We start from the raw sequence: 15,766 nt of genomic DNA on the forward strand, positions 1-15,766 counted from the left end.
TCTCTCTCTCTCTCTCTCTCTCTCTCTCTTTCTCTCCAGACCTTCAAGCTTCGACGAATGCGTGATAAATCGCTCCGTTTTTATCCGTTGCAGAAATACGTTGTGTGACTGTGTACGTGTTGTCAATGTTTTTTTGCAATTATCTGTTTTCGGAGAAGTTTGCGATTAATTTAAAACCAAAAAAAAAAAAAAGTATAGAATATAAGACAAATAGACCTACTGCGAGAAAAGGAAATGCCGCCATTGTTAAAGATAAAACGTAAAAAGCGCTCCAAGAGATTTCACAAGATGGTGCGTCCACGATAAGCCCGTAATGCGCATTAGTCGGGCGTGAATCCTTTATCTCGCGCCTTAAAAGAAAAGGATGACGTTATCTATTAATTACTACTGGAAACGAGAAAGCAAGAGGAAAACAACCACACGCTCAAATGTGTCTGATTGCATATTAATAACAATTTTATTTTTACATATCATCGCGCGCACGAAGTTTTCCGTTTCCACGCTATTGTATAAAAATACGCTTATTTGTCGATCCGCGTTTATGTCGTTGAATGAATAAAAAAAAAAAATAGTTTGAATTGACGAATTTCGACACGACAAATCCAAACACGGAGTGACACAGGGAGATAAAAGATAACAGCGTTTGAATACATGATAAAGCTTAAGTAACAATAAACACACAATACACGTACGTACACACGCGGACAAATGCATCGCGCAGTGTCGTAGGAAGAGATAGTACGTCACTGGCGATGAGTCAGTACCCCCCTTTCTCCCCCAACGGCAACGGACGCGCACTTTCCTCTCCCCGCGAACGTTTCATTACTCAACACGATACTATCGGCGATAGTCGTCGAAATTTGCGAAGCCTTCGGCAACCTGTCACGAGCATTTGCCTCGATACTGGTCATCGATACGCAAATATGTTCTCCAAAGACATACCGTACGCTTTTGATCGATAAATCAGTTTCTCTTTTTGAAATCTCACGTTTGATTAATACGTGGGCTTGAGCAAATGTTAAACAGAGAAAAACTTGTTACACACACACACACACACACACACACACACACACACACACACACACACACACACACACACACACACACACACACACACACACACACAAAGAGAGAGAGAGAAAGAGAGAGAGAGAGAGAGAGAGAGAGAGAGAATTTTTTCCTAAGTATTATATAGTTCAGTTTTTTGAAAAATATTTAAAAAATATATATTAATAAAGAATATATATTATTTTAAAAAATATTATTAATATAATTTTCTAAATATTTTTTATTTAGTCGAGATCAATATCTTGTTCAATATCGTCTTTTATTTTTAAGTTGTTGAGAGTTCGCTGTTTTATACGTTCTTTGTGTTTTTTTAATTAAGTTTTCCAACTAATCTGAGTGTTTCTTCGATATCATATCGACATCTCTAGCGATATTTAATCGCAACGCTATACGTGTTGGTATCACTTAATGTGTATATCGACTTCTTTCAACAACAAGCTTTGTTAGTGTCGTCATGCACGTGGGCGATACTTCGATGAATAAAAATACCGAGACTTCTTCGGTGTTTCCTCGTCGTATTATCGCCGGTCACACGAGAACGTGTCGTCACGATTAGCGTCGCGATAGACTAGGCGAGAGAGCGGTTCACGCTCGGCGAATCGCGACGTATCCGGCGACGGATCGATTTAAATGCCTCGGCGGAATCGCGCCGCAGGAGTAGCAGTCGCTATGTGCGTTCCCCTGAGGAAAGGAGAGGAAGAGAGAGAAAGAGAGAGAGGGAGGGAGAGGGAGAAGGAGAGGGAGAAAGAGAAAGGAAGACGGAGGAAAAAAGTATCGCCCCTTACGCACTATAAAAGGACCCTCGTCCGAGCCGCCGCCACCGCCGCCGCCCCTCTTTCGCCGCCGCTTTTCCTACTACTTCCACTGCTGCAGCAGCAGCAGCAGCTGATGCCGCTGCTGCTGATGCTGATGCTAGTGCTAGCAAAGGCTGCTTTCTTGCCTGACTACATGACGTTGCAAAATCGATAACCGCGTCGTTGCTAATCGGATAGTTCGCGTTGCGGAAGATTTTGTTCTCTCTTTGAAACAAAGTCTCGGATATACTTTTCCTTACCGGTATCGAGCGCTTTGGCATTGACAGTGTCTTTTTTTTTTTTCACATATCGTAAGCATTAGCGAAGTATCGATAAACCTGCCATACCGAGAAGCAAATGGCATAGGTGCGTCAGAAATTGTTTGCGGTCTTTAGATGAGAACGTAACGAGATTTGTAAAGATATGTGAGGAAAACATTGAAATGTGTCATCCGATCGAACAATGTCACGCTGCTGTCGACAAAGTTAACGCTACGACGAAGAGAAAAGAGGCAACGGCGACTACGTCGATCCTCGGAACGACAACAACGAGGACGACGTCGTTGTGTCTCGTAGGCGTGGCGGAATCGAACGTCGCGAGATCGGAGCGCGATGAAGAGGGAGAAAGCTGCACAGTCGGTTCTTTGAATATACACCGAGCACTTCCTCCTTCTCGTCAGAGTTTCGTGGCTCTCTGTCGATGGTAACCTCGATAATCGACTACACCCGATTTCTGATTTTCATCGTCGCCGACGTTCGATTCTCGCTTGTTTAATTTCGCAGGGTGATGCAACCTCGCTCGAGCCGAGTAATCGTCGTCGAAGTTTTACCGCGACCGACGATTACCGGTTTTTACAAAACCGCGCGAGTTATGCGCTTACGACGCGTATTACGTCCTCGTTTACCGCTCGTTTCCATGGTCACCGCTTCATATTTCACCTCGTTTAGAAGTAGCGTTTTTTTATTTAAAATCGACTGGTCGATACATATTTAAATTTTTTAAGGTTTTTTCATTATTAAAAAATATGCAAGAGCCTTTGTATTTGCAAATTTAACAACAAATTTTACCTCGTTTCAAACAAGCGAGGATTAATTAATTCGGTCGTGCGACCCAATGTGTCCTAAGTGTTCGCGCGAAATATATTTTTTATTTATCTTAAACGTAAAAGATTAATACACAGAATAATTTGAATTTAATTTAATTTTAAAATTTAAGACGAAGCTTGGTTTGCATCACGTAATAGTGACGAAATACTTAATTTATTTATTCTTCCTCTTCATGGAAATGTGTTTTGTAATTAGTTGACTTTTGTATCTCTCTAAGTACGACTTTAAAATCTTACAAATTTTTCAAAGATTGTCTTATCTCGAATTCAGTACATATCGATATTTTTCGAAACATTCCATGGAAAAAGTCTATTATCTCGTTGTTATGTGTTCCTGTTTGATACTCAACGTTAAATCATCTTCGTCTAACAATCTCGAAATAAAAATCTTATTAAACTCCGGTCGATCTCCGAACGAACAATAACATTGTTTCATAATTATTTCCCCCTTATACGTCGTCACGTCGTGACAAACGTTACATTCGCAATGACTATCACTCCGACGACGATTCGCACGGATCGTTCCATTGAGCCAGACGAACATTGAATGAATGAACGATTGCGCTGAACGAACCGTGTCGCGTACAACACGGTCGGTTGTTAAAAAGTTTATGCATTTTTCGGCCAACAAACGTGTGTCGTCTTGTTATTCGGCTCGTTATCGTCACGAGACGACGGCAATGTGGATAGATGTATCGAACGTTTGTCAAGTGTTCGCAGATAATATTTCATAGCCGCACACACACGTTGTGTCGTCAACGACAACTTATTTTTCTTGCAAACATCAGCGGTAATAATGCTAAAATGACGTCTTTTTTTTTTGTTATTCCGACGAAGAATTCTGAAGTCGCAATTTTCAAAGTGAACAAAATAAATCACTCGAGTCTTGAATCTGCAATTAATTAATTTTTACGAAAATTGCTTTTGGCTCTTTCTGATAGAAAACTTTCTTAATTCATTTTTTATTTTGTTGTACTTTTAGTGCTCAATATTTTTTTTTTTTTTTTTTTCGTCTTTTGACCGATGTTGAAATATATTCGCAGAAGAAGAAAGTCTCTACCGTTCATACATGAGCAATGTATTCGAGGAATATTATCCTTGCAAGATTTTATCGTCAACCGAACCCACTCGGTTTCGCTCCCCCTTATTCTTTGTCCACGAGGCGAGTTCTCATAGCGCAACGCGTCGCTGATTAAAACGTGCCGATGGAGGCATTCGGTGTGTTCTAAAGCTTCATCGGCACACACTGAAAACGAATACGACTCCTCCAGATAGAAACGACCTTCGGCGAGATCAGATTTCTTCTTCGCGCGCCCGTACTTTCGGCGTTGTCGTTTCACTTTTCACGCACTCGCGTTTTTTAACGTCCCGTTCTCTTCGCGCAAGAGTGTCTCCTTCTCTCGTTCCACGCTGTATAAGATTACGCCACTGTTCGCGAGAGAACGCACGTCCGACACTCGCGTTTAGGAAAAATTTGAATAAAAGAGAGAAGGAGATTTATGTGTGGCGTTCTAGACGCAAATTCGCGAATTCGTCTTCTGCATATGTTTTGCATATGTAAAGCAGCGGCAACGCCTTCCCGATGTTCTGAATCAGTCCGCGTTCGTGACTAATTCTAATATCTCATGTATCCGCAAAAGAGAATCATATCAAAAATAAACTCGCGTTTGATCTAGGTTGCATTTCGATATTTACTGCTGAGAACTTGACGTCATGAAGCAGTTCTAGCGTTTCGTAATTGTTTCGTGATCGTTTCGTAATTGTTTCTAACATTTTTATCGGAAGTTTAAAAAAAAACATTGTTTAATATCATCGAGCGCGCTGCAAAACTTACGTGGAATCAATTTTTTTTCCGCATGTACAGATGATAAATTCGAAATTCATTATCGTTCGCAGCGAGTGAACAATGTAAAATATAAATTTTATATCTTATTATGTGCAAAAAAATATACATAAAATATGTAAAATGAAGAGCATTTATAGGAAATGCGAATAAATTGCACATATCAAGCAAAAGTACGCGCGCATTTGTTTAATAGATTATATAAATTATATTTATATAAATTATACAAATAAGACAAATTTATATATAAATCTTTTCGCTAATTTCTGCGTTTATACATGTACAAATTAAACGTATCTTTCACATTATATTCGACGAATGCTGCTGTTTTTCTAGCGCGAATGTCTTACCTCTAGCAAACGGCAGTAACGAAAGCAGGAAGTGACGACAAATCTATGACGTTACATGCTCTCACGAGCTCGTCGGAAGCTTACTGCAGCATATTAGAACGAATCTCGCATCGTTCGCTGGCAATGAACATCAGAATGCGCACTCCTAGTTTTAGCGAGTATCGCGGGTAAATTCCATGACGCGTTTTCTGTCGCTTCTCTCTCTCTCTCTCTCTCTCTCTCTCACACACACACACACACACACACACACTTCCTCAATATGTTTTCCATAAAAGATTTAAATAATCCGAAGAAAGCGCGAAACGCCAGAAGAATCCAAAGTCCGATGGAATTCCGAGACATTTCGCGATCGATCGGGTGCGAAGGGGGTGTGTCGAACCCCCACTCGCCACCGCACCCCCCGCTTTTACGCGCTCTCTCGAGAATTACGTAAGTTGAGACGAGCCGAAACGACACGGCGGTGCCGAGTGGCAATTTCGCAACCACCAGATATATTTCACTCTGCGACTGGATGGTTGTCGATCGAGATTCTTTCCTCTTTGTTTACGTATATATATATATATATATATATATATATATATATATATATGTAAACGCGATGATTAAAGAGAAGCGCACATGACACGCGCAACTTGCTGTATATAGAAAAAAATTTGTTTTTACAAAAATATGTAATTATACGCGCGCACACAAACGTACCGCAATAATGGGTACTAATATTTTTGAATATATTTTTATAGTGTGTGTGCTTGTTCTGTTCATTATCATTTACATGTAATTGTCTTTTCCTTATACGCAGTGTGTGGAACTGAGAAGAGTCCCTGGCTGTGTCTGCACTGCGGTGCCGTGTATTGCGGACGATATGTAGCGGGCCACGCATTGCAGCACTACGAGACCAACACTCAGCATTGCGTGTGCATAGACTGCGAGAGTCTGGCGGTATTCTGGTGAGTTTCTGCCCTCCCTCCGTCGTATTTCACCTTGCATGCTTTCATTCGCGCGAAACTCTTGCGAGAGAAATCATTACAAAATTCAATTTTTAACGCGATACTTATTCTGTCTTGTCGATCAACTGATAAATAAACGTTGTAATTAAAAGAAGCTCTTTCAAGTGTGTATCTCTGCTGTGGAAAAGCTATATCGTATTTTACATTCGATTGTTTCAGTTATACTTGCGATGAGTACGTGGTGAACGACACCACGAGTGGTCAGATCGAGAAGATACGCCGCGTGACTTTTCGCAAGGAGGAACACAAGGAGAATGACGAGAGCTGGAGCACGTCGCCGTCCACGTCGCCGCCGTCCTCGAGAAGACGCGACAGCGACGGCGGCGGCGGTGGCGGCGACGATCACAGCGAAGACCCGGACGCTCTGTGGAAAGCGGAGGTGGTCGTGAGAAATCTGAGGCCGAGAACGTCGCGCAAAAGGTTACACTCGCTCGACGCAAGCAGCGCGGACAATCGGCCGGCCAAGAGGCGCAGTTCCAAGAGTACCAAAGAGAAAAAGGTCGTCGGCCTGAGGAACCTCGGTAACACCTGTTTCATGAACGTAGTGCTGCAGTCCTTCAACAACATCAGCCATTTCTGCGAGTACCTCACACAGATGCCGTGTCTTGAGGGCATCGCCTTTGACGAGTCCACCGGGCCGCCCACGCATCGCGGTCGCATCGTTACGCCGGGTCGCGCGAAGGAGATGTCCATGAGCGACGCCCTGCTCGCCGAGGAGCTCCGCAAGGTGCTGCTCGGTCTGAGTCTGGGCGGTTCTAACGGTCAGGCGATCTCGCCCGAGTGCCTGTTTCTGGCCATCTGGAAGGTCGTGCCGAGATTTCGGGGCTATCAGCAGCAGGACGCCCACGAGTTCCTCACCTACATGCTCGACCGGTTGCACACCGAGTTGCTGCAACTGTTGCCCAGATTGGGACACGAACCGTTGGGATTGCGCGGCAAGCAGAGCATCGTCACCGCCGTGTTTGGGGGCACTCTACTTAGCGTGGTAAGTTTAAGAGTCTTAAAGACGGTCCGATTTTAGACGGACGGTATCTCGATTGCGCACGAAACAAACGTTCGTATAATAACGCCTCTTCAACGAGAGGAAAAGTTTCTTCTGCGCTCTCTCGAGAGACTGGTGTAGCTTGCGAAAGTCAAAGTGTCTTCTTCGTTTTCTTCTTGGGAGAAGCGCGGACGAATTATGGATCGCGTTTCCTCGCGCAGGTCCACTGCATGAACTGCCGTACGGACTCGAAGACGCACGAGCCTTTCCAGGATCTCTCGCTAGATATACCGGACAGGTTGCAGCGAACCAGAGCGAAGGAACAGGAGGAAGTATGCAGTCTGATTTACAGTCTGACGCGATTCTTCAAGGTCGAGGAGTTGGCCGATAGCGAGCTCTATTTCTGCGATAATTGCATGGGCAAGCAGAGGTCCACCAAGAGGTTCTGGATACACAGACTGCCTAACGTAAGTCTTGAGATTCACAAAACGATTTGAAGTTTATTTTTAAGAAATTTCGACTTTTGAAACATTGAAGAAACACGAGCACATTCTTATGAAGAAAATTAGACCTTATGTTCTATTTTACGTCCCTGCATTTCCTTTACATATGTATATATATATCGATTTTTTGACGTTCTAATTTCACCGAATGAAATGCATTCACCGGCATGCAATGTAGTTTGCACGAACAGAACGTGACCCGAATAGAGAACTTTGATCAAGTAGAGAAACATTTGACGTGGAAACGGCGGCATAATCGATGCTCATATGCGTGTGCTCGCTCTTTCCAGGTGTTGTGCCTTCACATTAAAAGATTTAGGTGGTGCAATTCCTATCGCTCGAAGGTGGACACGCAGGTGGATTTCCCGATGGAGTCCCTCGACATGTCCGCGTTCACTGTGCGCGGCGTGACCGGGACGAGATTGGGCGCTCAGAATAGTCACCTTTATGACTTGGCTGCCGTTATCGTGCACCATGGTTCCGGGTACGCTCTCCCAAAACAATGTTTCTCGTTAAAGAGATTTCGAAGGTTTTATTGTAGCAATTATCGCACGATATTTATCTTTTCAATATTATGTACGCGATAAGATAAAGATAATCATTGCTTCCTTGTCTACAATCTGCGTTTAAAAATATCTTTTGACGAACGTGTATTTCGCATTTATCTGTTCTTCATTTTGAAAAAGATTAAAACTTTTTTGAATAAAACGTTTTAGCTCGACCGAGTAATTTTTATGTATTTGTTGAACATTTTAGATTTGCTTACAAAATATGTGCGTATATATATAGTTTTTATAACGAAGGGAAATTGTTTTTCTTGTGATAGGGCACAATTGCTAACTATGTGTTGCAGTGCCGGTACTGGACATTACACTGCCTTCGCCGTGCATGACGGCCAGTGGTTCCACTTTAACGACAGCTCCGTTCGGCCAGCAACTACCGACGCTGTCGCTAAGTGTAAGCCTTACATCCTCTTCTACGTGCGGAGAGAATTCTCTATTCCACCCCCTTTGTGACGTCGTTTCTCCGACAAGAAGTCCCGTCCTGGTAGTGCGAGCTTCGATGATGATGATGACGACGACGACGATGGCGACGACGACGTCGATGAGGACGCGAAGAGAACGAAGGAGAACTGAACGAAACGTTCCTTGCGAATCTCGAAGCGAAGAAACACGAAAGCGGAAGAAGCAAAAGAGATCGCCAGATTTGCGTCTCGAGCGCCTCTGAGAAAGCGAAGATTCGTCCGCTTATCGCACTTATGTATTTCGCGATTGCTCATTGTTGCCAAATCGTACGATCTCGTTTGAAACGTAATTTGTTCGCTATCGCGCTTTAATCAATCGCGACGTCGACCTTTGAGACGTGAGTTAGAATAATCGGCTACAGATATATCTAATTGCGTCGCGTATAATAAATTAATCAAGCGCGTTCTTTCTCGCGCTGTGCGCTGTGTGTGTGTGTGTGTGTGTGTGTCCACATATCTTTCTTCTGTTAAATATGTAGTTTTTTTTTTGAAAAAAAAGAAAAGGAATTTTTTTTTTTCGTTTAGATTGTCTTTCTTTCTGTCTTTTTATAAGATTGTAGTCTCTCAATGTGAAACTTTATTCGATAAGATTTTTATAGTAAAGTCACATCCGATTGTTCGGTCAGCATATTTAAGCAGATATGCATGACGCCCAATAAGTTGCTTACGCTACTAGGATGCGCAGATAAGACGAAAGAAAGACTGAGACACACAGCTGTGTGATGCGTGTATGATTGACGCGAGGCGCGCATGCGTATCCGTGTCAATGTACGTAGCACGCATGCGGCGCACGAGTACGTGGAGATGCGCGATTGCATATGCGAGGAGTGTGCTGGCGGGCGAAGCTTCCCTACCTTTCTCGATGACGACAACGGCGGAAAGAACAAGTAGAGAAGTGCGAGATGAAGAGAAAAGGAGATAGGGATGAGAGAGAGAGAGAGAGAGAGAGAGCGCTCGAGGTGTGGATCGCGGAAACGCATTTGCCTTTAGCGTCGATTTTCTTACTTTACTCTCTTACTTAGCGGGCGTCGACCGCTCCTTCCCCCTTTTGCTGTCCCGTTTTCCCTGTTCGGATCGATTAAAATGCCCTTTTCTCGCGCGGTAGCGGAATGACGCGGATCTCGCGTTTTCCTCATGTGTAGTCCTTAAAAAAAAATAAAAACGCGAAAAACGACTGGTCTTCTCGGTAGATAGAACTTTTTCTAGGCTTAGCGCGCGCGCGCGCGACATCGTTGTTTCGAGAGAGAGTTGATGAAGAAAAAAAAAGCAAGTACCGTATAGGGCCGACAACGTTACTTCTCAAGCGATAGCCTTGTCCTTTTCCTTCTCTTCCTTTTCCAAATCTTTCGTCGTACATACATCTCCACGTATATTATAACTAACGTATGCACACGCGCAAACATGCGCATAATACGTTTGACACACCACACACACGTTTATGCAATACACGTATTCATAAATGTAAACACATACAAAGACACACGTACAAAGGCGTGTGTCTATCCTTCCCCGATCCTTGTTATCCTTTCCACTCTCCGATCCTTTATCGTCCACGAAAAAAAAAAGGCTCTCGACGACTCTTATGTGATTATTTAAAGACTTATTTTTTCTATAACGATAAACGATAAAATACTAATAATAAGTTAATGCGTAGCGAAGAAAAACGTTTTATTAAGGCGATAAACACTGCGATAATTGCGCATCTTCGGCGAAGACTCTTACTCATGTATGACTTATGACGTACGGAAGTAAGTGTGAAACATCAATATTATTATTGAAGAACAAATGAAAAATTATGTACGAACGGCAAATAAACAAGAACATGAATCGAAAACGTGCTTCGGAGTATGTGCTGTGGGACTTGAGATTCGATTATCCTTGGAAATATATCCTGATTATTTTCAACAATCTAATTCTCCCTGTGTGCGCAATTCTATTTGTTTTTGAAATAATTTTAATTGATTAATGAACCATTTTATTTTATTTTTTTATCTTATACACACGTAGCACAATTATTCTTTTAAACACAATCTAGTTACAAGTCGATATCTAATTATTTCATTATTTCTATGTACAAAACTGAAAAAAATTACCGAACTTGCGGTCTAGTATAAAAAAATAGCAGAAATTACTTTATGCGGAAACGAGAAAAACTTGTTGTATCGATAGTAAATACTTCTTCTCGGTCGATAATGAAGATGATATTGCCATCCGATGTAACGTGGTGAAGTATCAATTGTCGATATTTCTATGAAAATTATCTTCTATGAAATGACAAAACATTATTTCTTTCTTTTCAGCAGCAGGGAAACCGAATTTTCAGCTCTCGAAGATAAAGGTATTTGTTCTTTGACCGATGATCGATTCTTGGACGAAGAAGCGAAAAGGCGACATAGTTTTAAACAGAAACAACCGGTCACGTCTTCATCCTCTTCATCGGAGACACAATTCGATGGAATCTGTTTGCTCTTCTTGTCCGACAGCAGCGCGCGACCGGACGTTATTACGTCGCGTTCGTCTTTCGGAGAATTGTTCGATTCCGATAGTCTATCGGATTCGAGATTTTTCGCAAAAAAAATTGAGTAGCGATCATCCGAACTTTCTCTCGTGTTGTTCTTGTCGTTTTCTCGCGTTTCATTAATCTTCTCCTCGGATGAAGGATCCCGAACCCACAGATCATCCCGATCGTATCGTCTGCGGGGATGTTCCCGATCAATTGCTTCGAGGCTCTCCGTCTTTCTCAAAGCGTTTCCTGAAGAGACCAGTGCGGGATTCGATCGAGTAATCTGATATCTCGTTACGTTACAGTCGATCCGACGATTATTGCCGGGCTCGTCGTCATTCATCGAGTTCGTTCCGTGAGTGATCGAATCACCCGAGCAACTGTTAGCTCTGGAATCCGCTTGACAGGCGCGATTTTTGTAAATGATCTCGGTCGCTTCCAATAATGATTTGCTATTGTTTGATTGTTTCGTCTTCTTCTTGGATTTTGAGGAAAATATTCGCATGATCGCTCGTAATTTGGACTTGGAAGACGTTGTTTCTTTCTCTTGCCGCATGGCGCAGCTCAGAATTTCTCCCATTGTTTCCGGCAAGCCCGAAACGGCCAATCTCGTTATGCTAGGATGCGTCGTCAGCCGGTGCGCGGTTTTCTCTTCGTGTCGCGCGTCCGCGGGACGGTTCTTCTTATCGAGCGATTCGCGACAATCGCACATGTTTTTACGTTCCGTCGAGAACATTCCCGACGCCTCTGAAATCGTGAAGGGAAAACGTTCCTGGCTCTTCTTCCTTCTTTTCTGCTCGTAATTCAACGACGACGAGGACATATTCGCGATCAAGCTACAGATCTCCTGCGTTTTGTGCACCTGAGACGCCAGATCCTCCGACTGCGCGACCTTGGTGGATTCCGAGGTGCTCGGATCGCGGTTCGATCTGTTCTCGTTAAATTCACGAAGATCGTCGCCGATTCGTTGCCTCTTGGCAACTTTCTCGATTCCCGATTGATGTAAATTGGATAATCCTTTCATCGATACTTCGAAGCGATCTCTCTTCGTTGAATGTGGCTCTTCCGTCGACTCGTCGCACGATTCGCGAGCATGAACTTCATACTCCACATTTTCGGGATTTTCCTCGTCCCTTATCGACGCACATTCGTCTTCCGTTCGCCACGTAAAATTTTCTTCTATATTTCTCGACGATTCGACATAACGCGATTCGTTCTTCTTGTATCTCGACAAACACGGCGATTCGGTGGCGCTCGTGACGTTTGCGGTTATCGCACTTTCCCGGGACGTGCTCCGATTCGATCGCGCATCGATCTTCGCGCAATCTTGATGACGATTATCAGAATACGTCGGTTTGGTAAAAAACACAGGCGGGCAACTTGTTTTGCTATCCGCTCCGAATTCGGTCTCCGACGAACGTTGCGTCTTCTCGTAAGTGACGCAGTCATCGTACGTGACACTTCGCCGATTCGAAACGGTCGAAAAGCCTCTCGGCTTGTAACCGTTGGCTTCGTATTCCATCTCTTCGTCGCTCGCCTCAACGTTCTCATTCGCATTGGATTCCAACGAGGAATCCCGTTCGCGAGTCTGACAATAAAGCAACTCCACTTCCGATCGCTGACGAGCGACGACACGTTTCTTCTGAATTCCATTCCGATCGGTGAATTTCGCTTTCTCGTCGCTCGCGACCGCGTTCGAATTCTCCGGTTGTTTAAAAAATCCCGATGGTTTGCTCGCGCCACTGGCCGATAAGGCGAGCTTGCTGCTCGAGATCCTGACGGGTATCCTGGAAGGAGCGCGCGACAACGATTTGGCGGATAACTCGGTACTCGATGATCTCGGTACGCGCCACGTTTCTCCTTTCGTGGAAAAGTCCGACGTATCGATCTTATCGTTGCGAGAAAAGCGCTCGAGTTTCCTCGAAACGTTTTCCTCTTGTTTTAGAGATACGGTTGATAAGGCTTTGATCAGCGCGCGAGGGTCGAGAGATTGGGTAACGGAACATTCTCGGCTGCCTGCCGACGTCGAGTACGAAATATCTTGCGAGTCTAACGCGAGCGTGGGAACGTTTATCACGCGATTAATCTCCTGATCGCATCTGCCGTGTAAATCGGCGCCGCCGTTCTTGGATCTTCCGCTCGACGTGGGTTTCTGCAAATATTTCGCCGCGCACGACGATTGACTGCGATTCTCGCTCTGAATCGCATCCGAGGCTTGAGACAACGCGTCTTCCGTAGCGTCGTTTTTAATTTTCTCTTCGAATAAACGCGGCGTGTTCTCGACTTTTTTTGCGTAAGTATTCTTCGATTGATTCCGTTTCTCAGTGTCATCGCGAACATCGTCGTCAATATTTTCGGAATAATCGCCTTCGAGATCGGACCGATTTGTCGAAGGATTAAGATCTTGATTGTCGTGCGCTCGCGGTGCGAAAATGCGACAACTCTCGAGTCCCTCGTCATAGGCTCTGAGTTTGTCTTCCAACTCCGATATGGCTCGTCTAACGTTGTCTTTGATTCGCATTTTTTCGTCGCGAGCGCTCGTCACTAGTTCCTCCGAATCCGACGTGAAATTTCTCGCGGAGAATAACAACACGTCTCGTGACGGCTTTTTCCTTACGTCGCTTATTCGCTCGGCGGCGCAGTTTCGCGGAGCGTCTTGAAAAACCGGACGATCGTGATACGATCGTGCCGACGGCAAAAGACTCGGCAGTATCGACTCCGTGATGTCGCTTCTCGCGGACATAATAGGCATCTTCTTCACGGGTCCGTTAACGACTTTAGATTCCGGCGAGGATAGTTCCAAGGTCGCATCGTCAATGTTTCGGACGGGATTGGTTTCGTTGGCGGCCGATTCCGATTCGGAGCTCTCGGAGCTCAGGTTCTTCACGACGACACCGGACGACGGGCGATATCCTCCGAATTTTTTCGGTCGAATTTTGCTGATGGAAAACGACGAGACCGACGGAAGATCGGCCGATTTCGACTCGTCGTGATCGCGGGACGTGAAGTTCCGATATCTGTTGATTCTAATTTCGTTCGGTTCGTCTCTGTTCTGATGGGACAAACGCGTTGAGCACGGTTCGGACACGGAAGAGGATCGGTATTGTCTTCGGGACATTTCGATCGCGGGCAAGTGCAAATAATCGTTATCGCGTGTCGATCGATCGGCAGAAAACTCGCTGGCACTCGATTTGCCAGCTTGCGAAATCACCATCGCTTTGTTGTCGAACGAACTTTCCGAAAAGCGAGCTCGCGCCCTTCTTCGGGCTCGCGCGTCTTTCAGTCTGGTCAAGGAGCTCCCGGATCCTGTCGTCGATTCCCTCTCTTCCCACTCGTCCTTCTCCTCGATTCGGCCCGCCACTCCCTGCAGACGTAAGAAAAGCTCGCGTTTACGGCAGATACGTCGACCGAGCGCGGCCACACGATCGGCAACAAGATCGAACTCGTCCGGCGACGGTAAGTCCTGAAGTCGTCTCCTGAGATCGGAGGGCGAACTGTCGCTGGAGTTGCTGGAACCGGACGCTTGAGCTCCCTCGGACACAGCGTTAATTACCTGTCCTGTCCCAATTGGTGTTAATTGCCGGTTAATTCAAGATCACGAGGTTAAATCGAAGTGATATTAGGAGAAACGCAATTGCAATTCTTTTAATTTTGAGGTTGTGACTCGAGTCTTTAAATTATTTTCCACTTTCGAGTTCTAATTAATGTTTCCACTAATTTCTTAGTAAAGTTTATTTCAAAATAATAATAATAATATTATTATATTATTGTTATATTATTATTAATGTTTATTTAGGAATAATTATATTTTATTTATTATATTGTAAAACATACACACACGTGCACATTATTACGTTAAATCATCTTTCACAAACGTAAATAATATTTTAATATGTATTTTATATCACACATTGTAATATCGAATTTTTGTAACGGTGTGTGATGCATTTTGTTTTCTCTCTTTAATTCTAAAGCGTATATTTATTTTACAAGCGTCAAATGTCACGTGTGTGTAGCAATAGGTTATAGATCGTACTATCAACAGTACATTCGACGAATTGCAACATATCTGTATTTTTTGTCGTGCACCATACTTTACTTTCAAACATATTTTATTAAATGCAATGTATTTCGTGGACAAAGAAAGATATGAAAAAAATTTGATAACATTTCTAGAAATGATAGATGTTTCTTTGTACCTTTCCGCGGCGAAGATAAAATGACAGTTTTTACTTCGGAAATGTTTTCGATTGCAATCTCATCGCTTTTCATATCTTATCCATGAGTTAGTGTGTAAAAAATTTCTATTTTATACACTAAGAGAGAAATTGAACAGTTTACGGAGTACGCACGTATGCGTGTTAATGAAAAAAATAACGGATTGTATCTTTGCGTTTCGCACGAAAAACATAAGAATACTTTTTCTTAGAGATAATTCCAGATGCGCAGATTTTAAATGCGCGAGTGCGTATGCGTCGAACAATATTATTGTTTTATTCACTTTGTAAAATTACTAGAATTAATATTGAGCAATTTTATTTTAGTGAAATTGTGTAATTACGCGCGGAACTTTGTGATTTTACTTTA

General features: G+C 43.5%; 2 protein-coding genes across 2 annotated transcripts in view; one reads left to right on the top strand and one right to left on the bottom strand.

Annotated features, from left to right (window-relative positions):
- Positions 1-9,932, top strand: part of LOC109856126 (ubiquitin carboxyl-terminal hydrolase 3-like) — a 13,447-nt gene extending 3,515 nt beyond the window's left edge. Inside the window, exons 2-6 of the mRNA XM_020431066.1 lie at positions 5,960-6,107; positions 6,327-7,152; positions 7,371-7,616; positions 7,943-8,136; positions 8,506-9,932. Of these exons, the coding sequence (XP_020286655.1) occupies positions 5,960-6,107; positions 6,327-7,152; positions 7,371-7,616; positions 7,943-8,136; positions 8,506-8,668 (1,577 nt within the window). The 3' untranslated portion in view covers positions 8,669-9,932. The remainder of the gene's footprint in view (positions 1-5,959; positions 6,108-6,326; positions 7,153-7,370; positions 7,617-7,942; positions 8,137-8,505) is intronic.
- Positions 9,933-10,795: 863 nt separating this feature from the next.
- On the bottom strand, positions 10,796-15,565 carry LOC109856125. Its single transcript, XM_020431064.1, has 2 exons — positions 15,379-15,565; positions 10,796-14,737 (listed from the first exon to the last, which is right to left on the bottom strand). Exons 1-2 carry the CDS (start codon positions 15,449-15,451, stop codon positions 10,959-10,961), a joined length of 3,852 nt encoding a protein of 1,283 aa, XP_020286653.1. The 5' UTR covers positions 15,452-15,565; the 3' UTR covers positions 10,796-10,958.
- Positions 15,566-15,766: the final 201 nt, after the last annotated feature.

Source organism: Pseudomyrmex gracilis, unplaced genomic scaffold (genome assembly GCF_002006095.1).
Source record: "Pseudomyrmex gracilis isolate BER0280 unplaced genomic scaffold, ASM200609v1 scaffold_108, whole genome shotgun sequence".
Taxonomy (NCBI): Eukaryota; Metazoa; Arthropoda; class Insecta; order Hymenoptera; family Formicidae; genus Pseudomyrmex; species Pseudomyrmex gracilis.